At 40.4% G+C, this 17,420-nt stretch overlaps 1 protein-coding gene across 1 annotated transcript in view; it reads left to right on the top strand.

The window, feature by feature from the left end:
• The first annotated feature begins 1,604 nt into the window (after positions 1–1,604).
• hdc (histidine decarboxylase) overlaps positions 1,605–17,420 on the top strand; it is a 29,386-nt gene continuing 13,570 nt past the window's right edge. Inside the window, exons 1-4 of the mRNA XM_028823472.2 lie at positions 1,605–1,734; positions 2,837–3,028; positions 13,863–14,035; positions 16,980–17,093. Coding sequence (XP_028679305.1) covers positions 3,001–3,028; positions 13,863–14,035; positions 16,980–17,093 — 315 coding nt within the window. The 5' untranslated portion in view covers positions 1,605–1,734; positions 2,837–3,000. The remainder of the gene's footprint in view (positions 1,735–2,836; positions 3,029–13,862; positions 14,036–16,979; positions 17,094–17,420) is intronic.

The raw sequence follows: 17,420 nt of genomic DNA on the forward strand, positions 1-17,420 counted from the left end.
CTTTTAGGGGCCCCAAACAGTTTGGAGTGTAATGCAATGGAGATGAGGTGCCTTATGCAGAGAGTGGCTGTGAGTGGAGTTGTGAACTGGAAAGCCCAGACGCAAACCAAGGATCCCAGCTGGAGGCAGAAAGCTTGGGTATAGCCCTCACAGTTCACATGCATTCCAACAGGGGGCAAGTGTCTTGCATTCATTCATGACAGTGGTGCTGACATCTTCCAAAAGGATTGACACCTACTGTCAGCAAAGATAAAAGCTTACTTTTAATGAAACAATGGTGGGAGCCTAGCACAGACCATGGCTGGATAAACCAAAAGGGCAACTTTGTGAATGAGAGAATGAAGGTGTGAACATGGTTGCTTATATAAGGACTCTGTCTCTGGCTAGACTAGCATTTCAAGGAAACTTAATTGGACTTTGGAAATCTTTTGAAATAAATTCAGCCGCTGCCACCAATGTTACTCTTGAATGGCCAGGGCAAAGGCAAAATGCTGGGCCAGGTACATTTTGTAAAAAAACAACATAACTAGTATCTTTTGGGTGGAGGAGAATCGAACTGTTACTTTAACTAAGAAATAGATATGGCATTGGTCAGCAGCTATGGGTAATGTTCATTTGCCACATCCAGCACCCCTTAAACTATGGAAAAACTTACAGCTGCATATTACTGAGATTTATATAAAAGAAAACAAAACTAATGCTATGCTGAAACACATTATTTCACAATTAAAAGTGAACAGTTGAGAAGACAACTCTGACTTTGCCACCTACAAGACTGCTTCTTCGCTCCCAAGCAGCACACCTGGTTTAAGAAATCAAAGACTGCAAGAACCATTGTTGAGGAAGTTAGGTCAATTAAGTCATAGCTGGTGGAACGTTTTTGGGAACTGTTCACACTGTTCCTTTCCGTTCAAAGTAGTGTGGTGCTGAGGTGTCACTTGCTGGGATTCAGAGGTGGTTCTTCGTGTGGTGAGTGCGTCAATGCACTACATCACTGCAGGCTCCCGACTTTACTCACTAGGGTAGAATGGTTCAGCTGAATCATCCAATTATTGTTCTTTAAGAATAATTATGCTGTTGACTTCAGACATTGTGTGCCAAGGTTGAGATCACTTTAGAACGGCTGGGGGTCGATTTGTTCCAAGAGTTAATAAACTGAAGCCAAGAAATATTTCCTTAGTTAAATTTAACAATTGGATGCAGTGTAATGAGGCTGGAAAATTGAGCTTTTACAGTATGTTAAATACAACTCATAATATTTGTCTACTTTATTTCCATCTGTTTTTATTTTAGATTTGTTTAGATAATGATTCTTAACCTTATGTTCGAAATTTTCTATAATGGAAAGGTCAGACTGGTACAAATAACCTTATTAATGCTTTAATATTCATGAAGTCATTCCCCAAAACTGCCATGTTTCCTGTTTATCTTAAAGTAACGTATTCAACAATAAACAAGACCATGACAACATATTGGTTGTTCCAAATTTTGTCTGATGCAATATCTTACATAAGGCAGGCTTTTATTGTGGAAGAGGCAGTCAGCAAGACACTATAAATTCAAAGGGTTTTACAAAGGCAGGAAGAGAGAGTGAGAGAAGACAACTCGGTGTGACTTTGCCTCCTCCAAAACCTCTTCTTCTTTCCCAAGCATCACGCCTGGTTTAAGAAACCAAAGACTGCCATAGCCACCTGAAACGAAGCTTACTGTGTGACCTTGATTTGAATCATTCAGGTTGTATATTTTCATATCTAACATTTACACCTGTTTCCTCCTTCAACTAAACATAATTAATAATTGAAATAATTTGAGTATTGCTTTGCTAAAGTTGTCCTGTTGTTGTTTATTGATATTTAGCAATGACCGAAATTCTATCTATCTATCTATCTATCTATCTATCTATCTATCTATCTATCTATCTATCTATCTATCTATCTATCTATCTATCTATCTATCTATCGTTAATAAAGTGAACTCTGTCCAAGGTGTCAAAGTTGAGGTAGATGCCCTGCAGTGTTGAGATATTCTTGCTTTGTATTTGAGCTTTATCTGTTCAGAGTGAATGTTGGAAGAGGTAGTTTTTCAGGACATATGTGTGTAACATGACTTAACAGTTTAGGCATTTACTGTTTTAACTTGTCCATCAATACAATAAGAACCTTAGAGGTTAAATTACCTTTCCTGGACACTTTTACTCCACAAAACAAGTGTGGAGTCAAAGTGTGTTCAAATACCTGAGACAGTTTTCATTAATTGGTCAATATAATAATTCCATTTTGCACTATGGGAGAAAACGTATGAAAACCCCTGTAAACACACAAAGAGCATTTCAAACTCCACTCAACAGACACTTCATCTGGAATTTGAATGGTGGCCCCAAGTACCCTGAGATGGTATCACTACTTGCTGTATCCCTGTGCTGCTACAAGCAATGCGTCAATCTATTTTCCCAAGCCCACTTAATGCAACTTCCAGATCACTGACCATATTGGGCACTAAGCCTGAACGAACCTTAAATAAAATCCAAGTCTATCACAGGGTCTTCTTACACACAGAACCACACTCACATTTTCACAAATTATCCAAGATACATCTCCTTGCAGTGTGGAAAGAAACCACTGAAACAAAAACACCCAGACACGGGGAGAATGTGTAAAATCCACACAGACAGTGGTCAGGCTGGGAATTGAACCCAGTTGTCTGGAGCTCTACTAACCACAAGTAATACAAGTCCATTTTGAAATACAGTCAATTTTACATTACAAGTGCTGCAGATGTAAAATAAACATTCTGTATTTCACAAGATTATCTTTATTATCTATTTTTGTATTAGTAGACACAGGATTAAAACTCACGTCAGAGTGATGCCTAAGGAGGCGTGTTCAGGCACTGCGTTCCTATAAATCACCTGAGAGCCGTTGACCTGATCATATCACTGCACGTTATCTGTGAACTGCACACCCTGCGGAGACCCGCTCTGTTCAACACAAAGAAGGCGAGATGCAGTCTGAAGAGTACATCAGAAGAGGTAAGCATTTTGAGAATGGATGTTTAGTGGCATACTTGAGTGGCTGAGATTCAGTTTAATATGGCAAGTGCTCGCTTGGCTGTGGGATTTCGTCTGGGATTAGGGTCTGTATAGCAACACAAAGTCAAAAGAGAGATGGCTTGTTTATGTGAGGCGAGGATGTCTATACAGCATGTGAATGAAGTGATCCCTTAGAGCTTACTTTGCAATATGGAGATGGGTGGATGTAAGAAGATCTTTGTGTATGCAAATCCGCTATGTGCTTTTATGAGTTTTTAACTTTAAATAATTACAACATAATGCAATAAATCTTTACAATCCCAGTCAAGTCCCTGTTCGGGGAGTTGGCACATATCCCTCATACATTTCAAAGATTTGTATCTTAGCTTAATGGGTGACTCTAAACTGGCACAGTATGGGTGTGAGTGTTAGAGTGCCTGGTGATAGACTGGCACTCCATCCAGGAATGGTTCCAGTTTTTCACACAGTAGTGCCAAGTTAGATATCCATGGCATGCTTCCTGAATCAGATTAAGTAGATTCAAGAAAGCTCAGTTTCTTATACTGTCATCATTTTCTAACCAGCTTAATCCAGACCAAGGTCATGGGAGTTGGTAGAGGCCATCCCAGCTAGCAGAGAGCGCAAGGCAGGTAGAAACACTGGGCAGGGCGCCAGGCCATTGCACAGCAAACACACACTAGGGCCAGTTTGGTGTCACCAGATCACCTAACCTTCATGTCTTTGGACAGTGGGAGGAAACCAACACAGTACATATATTAATAATAAATCTTACATTTATGTAGTGCTTTTTTCACTTCTCAAAGCACTTTTCAAGCAGAGAGGTCCCGGGATGTAAACTCATGATCTCAATACTTCGAGGCAGCAGTGATACCACTGCTCCACCTGCATGGATATATTGTCCAGTTGTTAATTTTTCTTTTAGTTACATGTTGAAATTTTTATCTGATAGTGTTTAATTTGATGTATACTATATTATTTATGGGTGGCATAGTGGTAGTGCAGCTGCCTCGCAAGAGGGAGACAGGGGTTCACATCCTGCGTGCTATCTGCATGGAGTTTCATGTTCTCCCTAGGTGTGTATGGACTTCATTCATGTGCTCTGTTTTCCTCCCAGAGTTCAAAGACGTTTAAGTTAGGTGAAACAGCGACGCTAAATTGGCAGCTTGTGTGTGTGTGCGTGCGTGTGCCTTCACCCCATGATGGACTGGCATCCTGTTTGTGGCTCCAGCTTCCCTGAGACCCTGCTGGGAATAAGCAGGTTTGAAATTGGAAGAATATACTATTTAATTACGTACCTCTACCTTTGTACTACATACTATACTATTTATTTATTTTCTGTTGTTCATTTTAGCACAACATTCTCAAACTTCTTTAGTCAAATTCAGGGTTGTGAGCAGTGGAACCTACCCCAGCAACTTTGGGTGCAAGGCAGGGACAAGCTCTGAACAGAGGGCACTAATATACATGTGTCATGACAACCTGACATATACATGTTTGAAGATGTGAGGGAAAAATTGTACCCAGAGGAAAATCTATTTAGATATGAGAAGAGCGAGTGGGCACAGGATGTAAACCCAGGATGCTGAATTTGAGTGGCAGCACTGTTAATCCTTGTGCCACACTACCATCTAAACTTAATTAACTTGTACTGTATATTAATTTATTATGTATGATGCTATTTATTTTTCTTATTATATACTTACTTACTATATATTTACTATTCAATTCATATATTATTAGTCTGTTCCCTAATTATTTAATTTACTACACTGTTTTTTTTAAAGTTGCTGCATATTTTTCTTACCATAAACAGTACCCTTTATGGGAGATGCACTAGTTACCACTCCCTGCCTCACAGATGCTCAATCCTGGGGTCAAATGTGGTGAAGTTTGCTTGTTCTCCCTATATCCCAAGGCCATTTATTATAAGTACGGTATTCCAATTTTCTTTCCACATCCCAAAGAAAAATCATTAGGTGACTGTAAATAGGCCTGAGACAGAGAGAGTGAGTGGGAGAGTGTGTGTGTGTGTGTGTGTGTGTGTGTGTGTGGGTGTATACAATATATATATATATATATATATATATATATATATATATATATATATATATATATATATATATAATATAAATAATATATGGTGGCACGGTGGCGCAGTGGGTAGCGCTGCTGCCTCGCAGTTAGGAGATCTGGGGACCTGGGTTCACGTCCCAGGTCCTCCTTGTGTGGAGTTTGCATGTTCTCCCCGTGTCTGCGTGGGTTTCCTCCGGGCGCTCCGGTTTCCTCCCACAGTCCAAAGACATGCAGGTTAGGTGGATTGGCAATTCTAAAAATTGGCCCTAGTGTGTGCTTGGTGTGTGGGTGTGTTTGTGTGTGTCCTGCGGTGGGTTGGCACCCTGCCCGGGATTGGTTCCTGCCTTGTGCCCTGTGTTGTCTGGGATTGGCTCCAGCACACCCCCGTGACCCTGTGTTCGGATTCAGCAGGTTGGAAAATGGATGGATGGATATATATATATATATATATATATATATATATATATATATATATATATATATATATATATATATATATATATATCTCGTTCCATAATGAAAGGGTGTTCCCTCCTTGTTTGGATCCTGGATTCTGATATTGCTGGGATAGGCTCAAGCTCCTCATGACCTCACATGGGTTAGACATATGTAATATTAGTTGGATGGATATTCTGTATTTTTTCCCTAGATTAATTTGTGAAAGTGTTGTCTTTAAATTTGCTGCACATACTATTTATTTATTTGCTTATTTAATACTATTTGTTCTTGCCATGGCTTTGACATTGATCTGTGTCTGCTGCAATGTGCCATTGTACCATGTTCTCTATCGTTGCTGTATATTCAATGTTTCTGCACCAGGGGGCTGAGTAAAAAAAATTATATTGATGGTACATTGAATTAAATTGAGTTGGGTGTGGATGGATGGAAGGAAGGTACAATTAAGTAGTTAGGATATACAGATGTTGTTTTCCCAAGACCCTGCATCAGATAACGTGGTCTAAAAATGGCAGAATCAGTCAACTCCAATATTAAGAGTGAGTGGCTTTGCATTTTGAAAAGCTGATGAGCAATGAAGGACTGAAAGGCAGCCACCAGCAACAATAATATGATATGCTAAAAATGCTAGTTTCTTCAGTCCTTATTTTAAAGTGGCACTTTTCATAGTGGGTACCATCACGGACCCCTTGGTGCACATCAGTGGCTGCAGATTTAAACAGTAGCCATTCCTTCTTGAATGCCTGTCCTGGGCTAGCCTTACTTACCATTTCTTGTTTGCTTGCTCAGTTAGTAATTCAGGATTTACATGATGGATGAGCTGTTCATTAATATTATACACAGTGGTTCAAATGATTGTCCACATTATCCCAAAGATGGACATTTCCTGTTAAATGATTTCTCAATAATGTATTTATACTCACCTAATCAAGGCACAGGGAGTGGCAACATGTTGCATGATGATTAGCACATAGAAGTACGAATTCCACTGTACTTTGTAAATACGACAATACTGACCGTATAAACCAACAAACTGTCTCTTAGGAGACTGCGTTCCTTTTATATAGATGGTGACATCCTTCACATCTTCTGCAGCTCCGTAATGGCTAATGCCATTTTAAATGCTGTGGTGTGCTGGGCTGGTAACATCACTTCAAGAGAGGCCCACCGAATTAACAAGCTAATTAAAAGGGTGCGCTCAGTTATGGGGTACACTCTGGACCCCATGGAGGCTGTAGAGGAGGAGAGTTAATCAAAACTGAGTGCGATTATGAACAATGCTACACATCCTCTCTCTGACACCCCAAGACTGAGGACTTCCAGCCAACGAGTTATTTATCAGAAATGTCAAGAAATGCTAAGGTGGCTTCTTTATACCAACACCAATACACCAGCACTATGCCTTACTTTAACTGGGACTGCATAGTCCGAACTTTTCTTTTGCTTTAATTCTCTTACTTTTTAGTTATTCTGGTGTGTGTTCTGACCACAGTTTGTCTGTCTGTCTGTCTAAATTGGCCAGAAAAGAGAGATTACGCTCTTTGTGATGGACTGACATCCCATCTGGATTTGGCTCTTGCCTTTTTTGGTAGATGCTGTTGAGTGTGATTTCCTGTGACCCACTAACAGAAATAAATGTTTTCAGAAAATAGCTTGTTGGATAGATGAATGGATGCATTGGTTCTAAAGTGCCCATAATTTGCACAGGCCAGAATCAGATGTGAGTGAAGGTGAATGGGAGGCTTCTATGCAGCCCTCTGTTTGCTTATCGGGAATAAAATAACTCCACTCATCAGTAAAAACAGAGAGCACATAACAGGCACATCAAAGAGAGAAAATACACTACTGTGAACTAAAAGTCTTCAAATAACCTCAGGTATACAAAATGCTTTACGCAAATAAAAACAAACAATGAGATTGCTCGGAATCCTCAGTTTGAGTTCAAAAGCAATAAAATGTCAAAGTCATTACGGATTGCATTAGACACGCAGCATATGGAATATACAATTTGCCTTGCGTAATTAATTATAAAATGGGCCCCTAGATGGGAAATGGCTGCTCGTGTCCACTTTACTTGGTGTGCTATCTCAGGGCTGCTATTGAATTGCTAACATTGAAATATAAAGCTGGATGAGTTTAAATGTGACCTGTTTGTTGTACGTCTACTGAAATGTGCTTTTTAAATGGTTTCCCTCTCCTCTATGAGCACATTCTAAAGAATGCTAGCAAGTCATTTTGATTTATTATATATTAATATATACAACAATACATGCATAGAGGCATACAGTATAACATTATATACACTCACACATACACCGATTAGCCACAACATTTCAATTACCTGCCTGATATTGTGTAGGTCCCCCTTGTGTCACCAAAACAGCTCTGACCCGTTGAGTCTTTGGCTTCATAAGACCTCTGAAGGTGTCCTGTGGTATCTGTGAACCAAGACGTTAGCAATGGATTCTTTAAGTCCCGTAGGTTGTGAGGTGGGGCCAGCATGGATTAGACTTGTTCTTCCAACACATCCCACAGATACTCAATTGGATTGAAATCTGAGGAATTTGGGGACCAAGTCAACACCGTGAACTCCTTGTTACATTTTTCAAACCATTCCTGAACCATTGTATGCAGTGTGGCAGGGTGCATTATCCTGTTGAAAGAGTCCATTGCCATCAGGGACTACCATTGCCATGAACGTGGTCTACAACAATCTTTAGGTAGGGGGTATGTGTCAAAGTAACATCCACATGAATTCAAGGACCTAAGCTTTCCCAGCAAAAACATTGCTGAGAGTGTCACACTGCCTCCGCCAGCTTTATTTCTTCCCATAGTGCATCCTGCTTCCATCTCTTTCCCAGGTAAATGACGCACACACACCCCCAGCTGTCCACATGATGTTAAAGAAAATGTGATTCATCGGACCAAGCCACCTTCTTCCATTGCTCCATGGTCGAGTCCAGACACTTGCTTGCTGCCCACTGTAGGCACTTTCAGCAGTGGACAAGAGCCAGCATTGGCATTCTCACCATTCTACGATGTACTGTGTGTTCTGACACCTTTCTGTCATGGCCAGTATTATGTTTTAAAGCAATTAGTGCTACAATAGCTCTTCTGTGGGATCAAACCAGGTGAACCAGCCTTCACTCCCCAACTGCATCCATGAGCTTTGGGTTACCCATGACCTTGTCGTGGGTTCACCGGTTGTACTTCCTTGGACCACTTCGGCAGGTGCTAACCACTATATACTGGGAACACCCCACAAGACCTTCCATTTTGGAGAAGCTCTGACCCAGTCTTCTAGTTGTATAGCCACATAATTTGTCCCTTGTCGAACTCACTGGGATCCTTATGCTTCCCCATTTTTTCTGCTTCCATCACATCACCTTCAAGAACTGACCCACCTCTGGACAGGTCCCACTGTACCAAGATATTCAATGTTATTCACATCACCTGGCAGTGGTTTTAATGCTATTTCTGATTGGTGTATACGTATTAATATCACTTAAATTTTGTGGTAGATGGACAGATGTCTGTATGTGTGTATATACAATTTTGTATTCATACTGTATGTTATTAGTACCTATTCACCTGTGTGTGTGTGTTTTCCCCACATCCCAAAGACATGTATGTTTGCTTAGTTATCAACTCAAAAGTAACTAATTAATTAACTAACGTAGATGCCATATGGGCTGGACGGGCATCCTGGTCAGGAGAGGGAGAAGACCAGAAAGGAAGGACAGGAGAGGGTGGATGGACAGCCCATTAAAAAGAATAGGTATAGCTGGGTTTTTTTTTTATTCCTCCAGCACGCTAGATAGCAATGGCCCTGGTTATTGGTGCCCAGTGGGAAGTAACCAGGGCATGCTGGGAAATGTAGTTCTGCAGGGGTACCGCAAGAGGACGCTGCAGGGACACAAGCTCCCTACTGTGATGGACTTCCATGTGACCTGGAAGTACTTCGATCGTGTGATCACCCTGGCACCGGAAGTACTCCCGGGTCTGTAATAAAAGGGGCCGCACTCCCCGAATCAGAGCTGGGAGGTAGAGAGGCAACACTTGACCGGAGGAGAGCAGTGGGGTGGTGAGAAAATTATTGTGAGGAGAAAAAAACTGTGTTTTTGTGCATATTATGATATATTTGAGAGGAATTGGTTACTAAATCAACCTTTATTTGAACTCTGGACTGTGCTTGTGTGTTCGTGTTGGGGTTTGGGCTTGCTGACGCCCGGGTTTCCTTCATATTAATTAATAATAAACTAAATTAATTATTATTAAACCATTAACTAATTAATAATTACCAATTATTAATTTACAATTATCAACTCATGACTGAAAGCTGATGTGTGTGTGTGTATATATGCCCTGTGATGAACTGGCGCCCGACCAAAGAGAGTTCCCATGTTGTGTCCAATACTGCTGGGACAGGCACCGACTCTCTATGATTCTGAATATGATAAGTGAATTAAAGAATGGATAATAGATGAATGAAAATTAGCCAGTGCCTATCTTATGCAAATGTTTATTTATATTCATCTCAGTTTTAAGACTTGCACTTAGTCCAGTTTTTTAGTTTAAAGCAATTCCTATTTCTGGCTGGGTATGTGTGTGTCATTACAATGTAAGTGGAGTTTAATTTTGTACTAAATAATGCTCTCTTATTTATTTAATTCAGAATACAAATACCACACATAAATAATAGTGTAGCCTCCTGGCCGGGGTGAAGCCCGGAGGGAAAGTGCATGTTGGGTTGAGTGGGGAGGGCGGAGAACGGTTTGGAGGACTGACATCGAGATATGACTGACAGTAAAGGGAAGAAAAGGGGCGGCACCCTGAATGGAGGCGGGGCATTCTGCATGGTTTGAGGAACAGCGAAGAAGGTGTAGCGGGACAGAGAGGGGGAGTTGAACTGGGTATGTGAGGTGGGTTACGGAAATGAAACCAGAGTTTTTTTGGGGTTTTTTTTGGTGTCTCTCATTGCCATAATAATGAGAGATTCATAGATAATTGTGAATAGTTCAAGTTCAAATTTGTTCGTTTTGCTTTAACATTTGTCCATTTTTCTTGACTGAGTGAACTGTTCTGCAATCACTTGTTTGTACTGCTGTGTTTCTTCTTTTTCAAACTTGTCACGGTTGAGTTTGCTACAATATTTACAGTGATGGAAACATTCACCCTAGTAAACAACATATAAGAGATTTACTTAGTAATTTTTTAATTCAATCAAAAAATACAGTGGGTTCAGAAAGTATTTAGACCCCTCACTTTCTGAATACTTTATTGTGTTGCAGGTTTCATTTTAAAAGGATAAATTTGCCATTTTTTCCCATCAATCTACACTTAACTGTCCCTAGTGACAAAGCGAAAACGTGTTTTCAGAGAAGTTTGCAAACTTATTAAAAATCAAAAATTGAAATCTCCTGTTCACATAATATTCAGTCCATTTGTTGCACCCCATGTTGTGATCAGGTGTATCCTGTTTGTTTTAATTCTCCTTCTATTATTTGTTTGGAGTCCACCTGGAGCAAACTGTATTGCTTGGCTGTCGATTAGAAAGGCACACGTGTATAGAATGTTCCACAGTTCACACTGAATGCCAAAACTAAACCCTGCCAACTGTAGATCTCTGCAACTGAATTGTGGCGAGGCATTGATCTGGGCAAGGAGATAAAAACCATTTCTAAAGCTTTGAGTTTTCCCACAAGCACAGTGGTCTCAATAATTGTGACTTAGTAAAAGTTTGGAAACACCAGGATTCTTTGTAAAAAACTGAACATCTGAGTAAACTGAGTTACTGAGCAAAAAGAGCCTTCATCAAGGATGTAACCAAGAGCCCAATGCCCACTCTGACAGAGCTTCAGAGGTCCTGTGCTGTTGGAAAGATGACCATCTCAGCAGCACTCAATCAATCGGGGGTTTATCAGGCACGGTCTTAGGTATTATGGGGCCCTAGACGAAAGGGGGGTCCAGGGGCCCCCTGAAGGGGGCGGAGCCCCCCTGAAAGCTCTGTGAAATGCGTGAAAATTAGACCAAGGAGTCGATCCAGGGCCCCCCGGACGCCGGGGCCCTAGGTGGTCGCCTACTTCGCCTATGCCTAAGGCCGGGCCTGATTGGGACAAATAATGCTGTAGTATATTTAAGTATATATGACAATTATTCACTCGGACAATTTGTTTTGGGGGCCCCCAAGAAGGCGGGGGCCCTAAGCTATAGCTTGTGTAGCTTATACGTAAATCCTGCACTGGTGTTTATTGTAAAGTGGCTAACTCCTGCTTGGACTCTGAGAGCAGGAGGAAAAAAGATTCTCTGGTCTGAGGAGACAAAAAAATTGAACTCTGGGAGCAGAATTCCAGGCACTATGTCTGGCAAAGACCAGGCACTGCTCATCACCTGCCTAATACCATCCCCGTCGCAAAGTATGGAGGTGGCAGTATCAAGCTGTGGAGGTGCTTCTCTGCGGCAGGAACAGAGAAACTTGTTAGAATTGAGGAAAGGATAAATGCAGCCAATTTCTGAGAGGTCCTGGAAGAAAACCTGCTCCAGAATGCGCAGTCGTATACTGGGATAACGGTTCAGCTGTCAGCATGACAGTGACCCGAAGAATACAGCCAAGACAACCCTGGAGTGGCTTCATAACAAGTCTCTGACTGAACCAAAGCTCCATAGAACATGTGTGAAGAAACCTGAAGATGGCAGTTTACAGATGCTTACTATCAAATCTAACCGAGCTTGTCAGGAAGGATGGAATAAACAGCTCAAATCCAGGTGTGCAAAGCTCATAGAAACACATTAAGAAGACTGGAACTGCTGCCAAAGGTGCTTCTTCAAAGTACTGAATTAAGGCCCTAATTACTTATGAAGGAGAGAACATGTTTTCACTTTGTCGTTATGGGATATTGAGTGTAGACTGAACAGGATGCAGCTGAGGACAATTTGGAGTGCCACAGCCAAAGGGTCTGAAACCTTTGATGAATGTTAAGCAGGGCCGTTGTACTTCGGTTAGTGGGCACTAGTCAATACTGTAGTATATTGTAAATCTGTTGAACTATTGGGGATTCTGTATTAATAAGGAATTGGAGGTATTGGGGAGCTAATAGAAAGTAGATTGTAATACACATATGGTGTACTTAACAACGACCTCAGTTAAAAAAAAAAATTTAAAAAAACTTGTTAGTTTATTACTGTAAACCTGCCTCCATCTTTCTCATTTCGTGACTGCAAAATCATTGCCTTCAGATACAAAAAATATGAATTTCCCATTTTATATAAAATTAATTTAAACTAAAATTTCACCCTGTATGGCATTCTCTCGGTAGGGTTGTCCATGCCCAAGTCATCCACTGTGATCATCAGTATGCACGTGAGATTCAGTCCGACTCTTCTCGATGCCTTATTTGCAGCTAACCTATCAGCTGATAGCTGAATTCTGTCACCGATATGGGATGCAATTTCAGATAGTCTTGTAATTCAGTAGTGAGAGGCAATTTCAGGCATCTGTAATATAATTTTTTGGAAATGTTGGACTCTGCTTTGTGGGATGAACACACAAGTTGCTGCTGAAGGAAACAATTAGTGCCGACTAACCAGTTGGTTGAGAGTAAAATGCAGTCCTCCTCTTTAGAAGGTCACATAGGCATCAAAAAATGGCCTGGCCTGTTTTGCTCTTGGTGAAGACCACAAAATTTCTTTTCCTTAAATATGTGATATCAGAAAATCATTTAATAAATCTGTCTGGTCAGTATGGTGAGCTGGGCTGGTAACATCACTTCAAGGGAGGCCCACTAAGTTAACAATCTGAATAAGAACACATGCTGGAGTCAGAAAACAAAACTGACGGCCATTATGAGCAAATGCTGCACAACCTCTCTCTGACACACTAACACTGAGTACTCTCAGCTGATAAATTATTAGTAGAAATGTGTCAGGAGACACCACTGGGGCTCTTTCATATCTACAACAACATGCCTTTATAGCGCCTCACTTCACTGTGACTGCTCTATCTTTATCATTTTGAAGGGGAGGTTGTTGTTTTTCCCTGTGGTTTGTTATAACATTTCTTGAGCTTCTGTGGGAAACTGAATTTCACCTTGGGGATGAATACAGTACTATCCCATCTTTCTATGATTGTCAGATACTTGTATTATGTTTAACATACTATATTATCTTAAGATTTTTCATTCACTTTGACTGAATCAATCGGTGTACTTGGTTATTTCCTGGGCAGAGGATTTCATATTTGCTAATTTCAGTTCTGTTATTAACATAATGTCTTCATTTCTTCAAGGTAAAGAATTGGTAGACTACATCGCTACATATTTAAGCACCATCCGGGAGAGAAGGGTCACCCCAGATGTACAGCCTGGCTTCATGAGGGCGCTGCTGCCCAACTGTGCACCCACAGAGCCTGAGAGCTGGGAGGACATTTTCATGGACGTTGAAAAGATTATCATGCCAGGGGTGAGAGATTCATCCTGATCCTTGTGAGAGAGAGACAGAGAGAGAGAGAGTGTAATATTATATATGTAATATATATCCACTTTGGCTGGCCATTTCGCAAAGTGGCGAAAACAAACTGGCCAAAATCTGATGCGCTGATGTAAGACTGTGACAGCTCAAGGTGCGAAGATGCTTAAAGACTTTCAGATGCAGATTCAGAAGTGAGTTTTCCATTCTGCACGAGAAACTGCTCAAGGCAGGTCTTGTTCAGAAAATGGACACCACTTGAGACGGCCTTCCAAACACTAACTTTAAAGTCAATAAAATAGGTCCCTGATGTAAGTCACTATTTTAGGGCTAAAATGATAACAGAAATGTGAAACCTACTTATATACCTAATCTTAATTATTTTGAAACAACCAAGTGCCGTCCGCTTTCTGAACAAGAGCCGCCGAGGCTACACTCCATGCAATTGCACTACTAAGTGTGCAACAAATGGCTGCTCATACCTTTTTTCTTCCGACTTTTGCCGATAGTCCTGTGCCATTTCGCAAACTGGCCGGCCAAATCCTGAAATCGAGGAAAAGACCGGACATTGGCCAGTCAGTTTGCAGTGACAATGGCCATTTCCCGCTTTGGCCGATTTCGGGTTTTGGCTGTAACATATGAATAGCAGTACATTAGTGTTAACATAATTTTGACTCACCCTGTATATGCATATGCATATATATGTATATATATATATATATATATATATATATATATATATGTATATATATCCATCCATCCATTTTCCAACCCGCTGAATCCAAACACAGGGTCACGGGGGTCTGCTGGAGCCAATCCCAGCCAACACAGGGCACAAGGCAGGGAACCAATCCCGGGCAGGGTGCCAACCCACCACAGGATATGTATATATATGTATATATATATATATATATATATATATATATATATAATATATATATAATATATATATAATATATATATGTAAGAGAAGGTCTGTGATACGGTTTGCATATTTGCATTCTTCTCATTTGATAGCCAAGATTCGGCCAGCTCTCTGGCCTTAACTGGGACAATGTACAAGTAAAATTTAAGGCCAGTACTAAAAGTGCCAGAGAGCTGGCCGAATCTTGGCTATCAAATGAGAACGCCATCAACAGACACCTGGACATAAATCCAGCATATGCAAACTTAAGAAGAAAATGTTCATAATAAATAAACTGTACACCCTCCCCCCTCCTGATCACACTGACTTAGCCACCTCCTCCTCCCCCCTGAATGTGTTGCTATATATTGCCTTTGATTCTTGTAAGTCTAAGCATTATCCTCTGATGAAGACCCCTGGCAGGGGTTAAAAGTTCAGGAATAAAAACTACTTTATGATATGTGATTAATTTCTTCTCCCTTTGCGGATCTCCAGCTGCAAATATATATATATTATATATGTGTATATATATATTTTATATATACTGTGTGTATATATAAAATATATATATACACATATATATATATATATATATATATAATATAAAGTTTTCACCCGCTTGGATGTTTTCACATTCCACATTCTTAGTCAACATTGAATCCCAGTGGATTTCATTTGGCTTATCCACACAGATTTAAGTCTGCCAAGGCTGATAAAGGTAATGCGCCATCTATTGGAATTACAAATGAAATGCATTTTATTATTATATGCATTACAAAATCCATTATAATAGATGATGCACTGCAAATGTTGCTGCTGAGGTCTACATTGATTATTTGGATTTCAACCCTTCTTAAACAAGTAGCACAGCTAGTTATATTATAATATACTGTAACATAACAAGACTATAATATGTGTAGTAAAAGCAAAGGCATGAATTGCAACAAACCGATTGGAGACACTCAGAAATGAATGAACATGAGTTCTGGGGAAAGACTGACTAAAGAAACATAACATAACTGTTAAGTTTTCACCCAGAGTTTATTCTCTGTGACGGATGCTTGAGAGGGATTATGGAAATAGGAATAGAAACGAGGATTTGAGAGAAAAGAATGGTCAGATGGAGCGGATTGAAATAAGCATATTGAGAATGAATAGATGGGCAGGACATGCATGGTGCATGGATGACTCAAGGACAGCAAGAAGAGTGCAAAGATGGATTCCAGTCGGAAGGAAAAGAGCAGGAAGGCCAAGAAAGAGGTGGAAAGATATAGTGATAGAAAACTTGGAATAAGTGGCACAGGATAGAGCGAAGTGCAGGAAGCTTTATCATAGGCGAGGACGCAGCGTAGAATACGATGGAGGTGTGGCTAACTGACTAAAATATAAAGCCTGAGGACGGTCCCAAACCACTGATGTCATATTGACTCCACCTCTTAGGGGCTCCACACACAGTAAACAAGGAGCACAGGCAAAAAAACAAATACACAATACATAAATACAAAATAATATTTAAAACAAAACAATAATAAAAACATGAAAGATAATAATTTGAAGAAATAAAAAGAGTAAACCTAAACCAGAGAACACAGCCTGACTGAAACATAATGTCACATTCTCAGACCTGCTGGTCTAATTCAGGATTGTGAGGAGCTGGAGCTTACTTTGGCAGAATGAAGTACAAGACACCTGCTTACACACGCCACACTCACCTGGGGTCAGTTAACCTAGTTGACATGTTTTTTGGGAGTAAAAGCACAGTTCCACCAACATGAGGAGAACCTGCAAACTCCACATGATGTAAACCCAACAATTTGAATGTGTGAGGCAGCAGCACAAATCATTGTACTGCTGTACTACCTGAGTCAAGGAAGCTATTGTGAAAATGTAGCTGTGAAATTATTTATGATGTCTGTATTTATTATTTTAACTTTTTGTTTTCTAAACAAGTGCATCCCATTTCACTGTACTCTCCTTGTTGACCATGATGTTAGCTGGCGTCTCAGTGTGTCCTTATTCCTTGGACTTTTGCAGATTGTGCACTGGCAGAGCCCTCACATGCACGCCTACTTCCCGGCACTGACGTCTTGGCCCTCGCTGCTGGGAGACATGCTGGCCGATGCCATGAACTGCCTGGGATTCACTTGGGTGAGGCTTTACAAAATGTGGAATGTTTTGAAAATGTAAAAATCCTGTTAGGCTCCATTAGTTTTAAGCCCTGTGTACAATATAGTTCCTTATGGCATTGCTGCAATAAAGTTAAAAATGAGAACAGACGGGAAAAAAATCACAAATGAATGAGCAAGGGTGCAGGAGAGGAGCCAGCTGAAGCAACCTGGAAAGCACTGCACTCTTCATATTACTTGTATTTATTTTGGCTGACTCTTGCTATTACAGATAAGATACAATTGATTCTTTACTACTAAAATGGAAAAGTGGTAGTTGAATTTCCATGTTGGTGTCAGTGGTAACCCA

The sequence above is a fragment of the Erpetoichthys calabaricus genome, chromosome 17, assembly GCF_900747795.2.
Source record: "Erpetoichthys calabaricus chromosome 17, fErpCal1.3, whole genome shotgun sequence".
Taxonomy (NCBI): Eukaryota; Metazoa; Chordata; class Cladistia; order Polypteriformes; family Polypteridae; genus Erpetoichthys; species Erpetoichthys calabaricus.